This window comes from Arachis ipaensis, chromosome B10 (genome assembly GCF_059453495.1).
Source record: "Arachis ipaensis isolate K30076 ecotype BB chromosome B10, ASM5945349v1, whole genome shotgun sequence".
Lineage (NCBI taxonomy): Eukaryota > Viridiplantae > Streptophyta > Magnoliopsida > Fabales > Fabaceae > Arachis > Arachis ipaensis.
The window spans coordinates 87,942,017-87,948,971 of NC_142435.1; the positions used below are offsets into that span (position 1 = coordinate 87,942,017).

The 6,955-nt window shown below is 28.7% G+C and overlaps 1 protein-coding gene across 1 annotated transcript; it reads left to right on the top strand.

Moving 5' to 3' along the window:
- The first annotated feature begins 314 nt into the window (after positions 1-314).
- Positions 315-5,734, top strand: LOC107624514 (WAT1-related protein At4g08290). The gene is made up of 7 exons (XM_016327007.3): positions 315-762; positions 1,729-1,791; positions 2,220-2,336; positions 3,749-3,992; positions 4,636-4,797; positions 5,014-5,165; positions 5,278-5,734. The coding sequence occupies exons 1-7, from the start codon at positions 548-550 to the stop codon at positions 5,546-5,548; spliced, it is 1,224 nt and encodes a 407-aa protein (XP_016182493.1). The 5' UTR covers positions 315-547; the 3' UTR covers positions 5,549-5,734.
- The last annotated feature ends 1,221 nt before the right edge of the window (positions 5,735-6,955 follow it).

The following is a 6,955-nucleotide window of genomic DNA, read 5'->3' on the forward strand; positions in this document are numbered from 1 at the left end:
TTCCATAATATGAAGTGTTTACATCTTTTTCAATTACTGTGGCTTTTATGGAACAATGCCATATTGCCATCATTGGAAAATTAAGAAGAATAAAATAAAATCCTGAATTAGATATATGAGAAGGAGCACGCCTTATCATATATGAAATGTGAATATGCTTTCACTAATATGTTAGTGGATAATACTATTAGTGATCATAGCCTCATCAGTTCCTATCCAAAAATATTAATAATAAAATGAAGATTAATATTAAAATATAATACCTACGTTGGGAAATACCAATAAAACCTAACACATGCTGTAAAATGCAAACTATGTGGAGAATATTGCCCCACTTTTTTTCTTCTTCTTCTTCTTTTTTGGTCTTAGTGGATTAACGATTAGGTCATGACAAAGTATCTATTACACCAAATGGTTCTCTAATTCTCTTGTGTATATAAATACGGATAACTCTAACCAAGCTCTTGCATTATCCATCAAGTTCCTCACTCACTCACTCATTGAAAATAGAGTGAGATCAATTAATATATATATACATATATATAAGATGGGTGAAGAATGGAGCTATTGTGAGAAAGTTCGTGCATGGTTCACAAAATCAAAGGCATTTTTGCTAATATTAAGCTTGCAATTTGGGTCAGCGGGCATGTACATTATCACCATGGATGCTCTAAACAAGGGATTGAGTCATTATGTCTTTGTTGTTTATCGTAACGTTGTTGCCACTCTCGCTCTTGGCCCCTTCGCTTTTTTCCTTGAAAGGTTTTTTTTTTTTTTTCCTTCTCTTCTACTTCTCTCTTCACTCAGGTGCTCCATACATTTCATGATGTCATTAACATACATTAGACATGCATGTTAGTATGTATGGACTATGGATGCATGCATGAGTTTTGCGTACATAACAACATATGTATATACACATCATTCATGAGGAGTTCGATGTAGATACAAAATATATAGTGATTGATTTTTAATTTGTTTATAGTATTTTTGAATATAATTAAAGTACTATTTACACGTTTGAGTGTTTGTTCATGTACAGTTAATCTCTAAATTTGTAAAACATGTAATATGGTTTTCTGAGATGATCAAATAGAGAGGAAAAAAAAATCTTTTACTATTTTTTTAAAATAATCTTTAAATGATGTCTTTTATTAACCCATTTAGCCCTTAGTCGAAAAGAATAATTTTGGAGAAAAAAAATAAAGTGCATTCGTTGCACCATTATCGTTTTGCAATTACTTTGAAAATTAAAAAGAAAAAAAAAATTCTAGGTGTAGAAATTCTTAGACATTGAATTGTTGGTCATTACGCATTTTTTGTTCTTTCCGGATTCTATATCATCGATTTGATAAGTGTCACAACTTACAAATTGACGTTAATTAGATTAGATATACAAATATCAATATCCTATAATTGTTTATACTTATTTCAGGAAACTATTTTAATACACAAACCAACAAAAAAATTTTTTTTTTTGAAAGCAAATAGCTCAACACAATAGCAGTGGAGCACCAGAGGACAAACCAACAAAAAAATAAAGATACAAATTGGTGATATTAATATATTCGAAGATGTGAACTAGATTTTCGTGATTGTCGTGATCAATGTTATTGGTGTATTATAATATAAAACCAAAAAAAATTCTAATAATTCAATGAGGTTTTATATTTTGGATAAATAACATTTTATCTATGTCTACGCCTTCTTTTTCTTTTTTATTTCCAGGAAAGTTAGGCCCAAGATGACACCTCGGATATTTGCAGAGATTGTGGCACTGGCTTTTATAGAGTAAGTTTCTTGATACTTATCTATCTTCATTGACTTCTGAGCTTATTGTTGTTGATTAAATGTTTTTCTTTTAAAAGAAAAAAAAAATTACACGTATATGATATTGCTATTTAATTCATACATACATATATATATATATATATATATATATATATATATATATATATATATATATATATATATATATGAACTTTTTTAATATTTAATACATACTTAATAAATTCCAGTAAACATAAGCAATATAGTAAAATTTTGAATTATCGATAATCTAAAACAATTATACTCAATAATAAAGTGTATGAACTTTTCTGATGATCACATAATTACTTCATCTGCTATAATATTAATTGAACGAATCAATAAGAAAATTGTTATTTAACTCATTGTCAATTATTTATTATATATGTATATGTTCTGTTTTCTTACAGGATTATACTTGATCAATGCTTCACCTTCCTAGGAATGAAATTAACTTCAGCATCTTTTGCATCTGCTGTGATGAACTCTGTACCCTCCATAACCTTTGTGCTGGCAATCATTTTTAGGTAATAAATATATATAATTAATTATTATATATTACGAAAACAAAAATAATTATATTTTATTTTTTCTGGTCTTTACGTGAATAATCATCAAACTCAGAATAAATTTAATTAAATTAATGAGTGAAATATTTTAGTCAGGAGATGTATTACAGGTGATAAAAAAATATAGAACTTTAAATTCGTTAACATTAATCAATTTTAGAGTTTAAATTATAATTTAAAATTTAAAATTAACAATTTATAATTTCATATGTAAAATTTTAGATAAAGAATTAATTTATATTTGCTGAAAACAATTAATTACTTAACGTTACTCGAGTGATCTGATAATCGTAAGCACGCATGAACCTTGTGAATATCCTCCATAGATTCCACTATAACACTTCCTAAGATTCGGGGCCATGGGACAACAGTTTAAGTGGATCATGAAGATTATAAATTTTAAAAAAAATATAAATAAATTTTAAATAATTACAATTAATAATTATTAATTATATATTTTAAAATAAAATTTAAAAAATTATTAATTAATGATAATTAATTACTTTAAAAATATAATTTAAAAATATTTATTATCTTATTATTGACTAAATCATTGTTAATTATCTAACCGGATTGTTATAAATTTTATTTTCTTTATGATGTTGGTTCTACGTCACCGCACTTCCCTGTGACATGAAACATTTCCGTACGTCAGTACGTGTTTTCATTAATTCCTAAAAGAAAAAATTATTTAATTTAATTTAATTTTCTAGTATATAATACTGTCATAAAATATTTATTACACTCGTCAATGATTCATTTGATAATAAATTTAATCCATTTCTCTCATATATATATATATATATATAAAATTCATTTAGATAAAATATTATGTTTCCTTTTATGGTATAAACCAAACATACTTTAAAGAATGGCTACTATTCAAATGAAAATGATAAAAATATTTTCTCATGAAAATACTTTATTTAAAAGTGTGGTTTATTTATTTAGCCACATTTTAAACAAAAATAACACTTTTATAAATATTAAAATCTAACTATACAATTCATCATCCAAAAGTCAAAAAAAAAATACATGAAGACAATTTTAAATCTTGATTGTAGTATTCACCTTAAATAGCACCAAAGCATTTATTAAGATTGGGAGCTGCAGACTCTATACTCTATAGTTTGTATTCTTCAATTTTTATTTTTACTTTTATTCTAAATCCGAGGCTATAAACATAGAGTCGCTTACAATACATTGGAAAAACATTAATGAAGCTGAAACATACAACTTTTGGTTTTTATTAATAGACGAAAAATAATAGGGTTAATTAGTTTACATTTATAAGAAACGTATTCATCAAAGAACCCTTAAAAACAAGCATAATTATGAGACGATGATTATGTATGTGTATGTATGAGCAGGTTGGAGCGCATGAACATTAGGAACATAGGATGTCAAGCGAAAGTGACAGGCACTGTGATAAGTCTTGGAGGCGCTATTCTAATGGCAATGTACAAAGGTCCTATTCTTAACATTGTGACGTCATCAACAACCCATGTGGCCCACAATGGGAATAATGCTAACGCCACTGCTGACCAATGGCTCATGGGTGCAATCTTCATTCTAATAGGCTGTGCTGGCTTCTCTGGTTTCTACATATTGCAAGTACGTTTTTTAATTTTATTCTTCTTTTATACCTAATTTTAATTTCACCGGTAATATTAGAAATATTACTTCTATGGTATATGTCAATGTAATCAGTATTATTGCAATGACAATCACATATTCTCGTTTTTTGTCAGTGTCAAACTGAAATGTTATTGATCCTAATTTTTTATATAATACAATAAAGACTTAAAAGAATTATAAGTCAGTATCCACTATATATAGTTGAAGAATTCGTTAAAAATTTAATTTGAGATGAAATTCAATTCCTGGTAATAAGAATCTTAAAATTATTTTTATGAAACTGCGTAAAAGATAAATATGATAAAGATTGAAATTTAAATTAAGCTATTCCAATTTTTTTATAGATAGGTATAGATGTTTAATTTTGTTTAAGAAGGGAGCAACAAATCTAGCTTAGAATGATTTTAAATGAGAGAGTATAATAACTTTGTAATATTTTTGCATTGCTATGGAACAACAATTATAAACACAACAATAGATTAAAAGTTATGACCAGATTATAAATAAAATATTATAAAAATAATTTATTTTGTTAATTATATACGAGAAATACATTAAAAAATGGAAATGTGTAATAGGAAAAAGAAGAAACTTATGCATGATTTTGATTCAATTTCAGGCAATAACATTGAGAAAGTACCCAGCAGAGATGTCCCTAGCCACGTGGGTATGCTTTATTGGTGCAATTCAAAGCAGTGCAGTTACTGCTTACATGGAGCGTGATTCTCCTCAAGTCTGGATTCTGGCTCCTGATTCTAGGCTTCTTGCCTGTTTATATGCGGTTAGTACAGACAGAAAAAAAAAATTACGACTTTAACTTAAAATTTCTTGTGATTGAAATGGCTCGTTCTAGTCAAATAATTTGATTAACTGACTATTTTATTATTGAATGATATATAATGACCAATTATGTAGACAAATCTTAGTTAATAACAGAATGCAAATTTCAATTTTTGACAAATTGTGACATATTTGGGTTGGTTGTTTAATGAATCAGGGAGTAGTAACATCAGCAATACAGTTCTATGTGCAAGGGCTGGTGATTAAAACAACGGGTCCAGTATTTGTGACTGCTTTCAATCCCCTGCGTATGATCATAGTCACAGCCTTCGCTTCCATACTCCTTTCTGAGAAGCTCTACCTAGGAAGGTACTAAAATAAATGCTATGTATACCTTTCATTTGATTCAATTCATTTTTGTTTCTAGTAGATAGCAATATTATTAACATCATTATTGTTGAATTTGATATATTTGTATCAGTGTTATTGGAGGAGTAGTGGTGGTTGTAGGGCTTTATTTGGTTGTGTGGGGAAAATCTAAAGAAAAGAAAGGCGTAAAACATGCGATGCTGCCACCATCCCCTGAAAAAGAAATCCAACAACAGCAGCTACCAGTTACTGTTCCCAGAAATTTTGATGCCAGCAACAATAATAATAATGATGACGACGATAATAAAATGGATCATCAACTTATGGTTGTGGTTGGAATCAAGAACACCGACGTTGAAGCAAGAAGATCATCATCATGTTAGTGATCCAGCTTTTGTTCATTTTATGATTAATGGTGTTCACTGTGGCCTAATTAATGAAGGCCAATATATAGATAAATCCTTCCAAATTTTGGTAATTTTGTGCGGATTCTACCTTTTAATTTCTCTTCCATGTACTACTGTATCAAGGAAACTATATATCAATAAAACATTTTTTCTTTACCTTTATCCGTTATGTTATAATCCATCTATATGTGGCTGCATTTGGTCTAGGACAAGATATACTCCTCAGAACAAAACACAAAAGACCACTTTTATATTTTAAACATTTAGTGACATTTACTTCTTAACATTTGTTAAAATGTTAGTAAATACTTTTTAATTTTTTAAAAAACTTAGAAAAAGTGTCATCTATTCTCACTCTCAAAATTGAAATCCTTATGCAATAACCACTCACAATCGTTCACTCTATCACTTTCACTCTCATGCTGGAAACCACCTTTTCAATGAAAAAGATAAAGCTTTAAGAGCAAAGAGAACATAGAATTAAGCAATCGAACCCTCACCGAATCTGTATACTTTTTAAACACTCAAGTATATAGGGTTGATTCACTCAATTCTTTTCTAATCTTACTTTCTAAGACTTATTTTTCTTCTAACAATCAACAAATATTTAATACATGCACACAAATATCATGAGGACTTTTCAATAGTTGTAATGAGGCTAGGGTTAAGGTAAGATTATACTTAGTTAAGTGGACTTACTTGAAATTGAATCTTTGATTAACTTAAACTTCCCACCTAACATATAACAATCTATACAATTCTAACATTACAAAAATCGTGACCGATTTTAGTGACCAACAAAATCAGTCACTATTAGCGACCGATTTTGCGATTATCAAATTTTTCTAGGATTTAAAAAAAATCGGTTGCTAAATCAATCGCTAAATTTCAATTAGCGACCAATTTAATGACCACCCACTCTTGGTTGCTAATTTGGTCGCTAAAATAAAAATTAGTAACCGATTTAGCTACTCGTGACAAATCCAATCTAGTCGGTCGCTAAATTCGGTCGATATTTTTTTAACTTAGCGACCAAATTAGCAACCAAAACAAAAAATAAACTTTTAGGGTATGTTGGTGGCTAAATTGGTTGTTATTTTTAATTTAGTGACCGATTTTGTGACCAACATAAAAACAAGCTTTGTGGTGGTTGGTCACTAAATCGGTCGCTATGAAGTTGGTCGCTAAATCGGTTGTTAAATCGGATGCTAAGTGTTAACATAGCGACCGATTTAGCGACCAACTATAAAATGCTGGTTTTAAAGCATTCGGTCGCTAAATTGGTTGCTATTTTATAATATAGTGACCGAATTAGCAACCGACTTAACCGAATTTGCGACCAACTAAAAAATTAAAGTTACAAATTAATTAGTTGCAAAATCG

Excerpts from the sequence above, each read along its gene's own strand:
- LOC107624514 (XM_016327007.3), top strand. The coding sequence starts at position 548 with ATGGGTGAAGAATGGAGCTATTGTGAGAAAGTTCGTGCATGGTTCACA. Across the intron at positions 1,792-2,219 it reads GTGGCACTGGCTTTTATAGA|GATTATACTTGATCAATGCT; the intron begins GTAAGTTTCTTG and ends GTTTTCTTACAG. Across the intron at positions 5,166-5,277 it reads GAGAAGCTCTACCTAGGAAG|TGTTATTGGAGGAGTAGTGG; the intron begins GTACTAAAATAA and ends TATTTGTATCAG.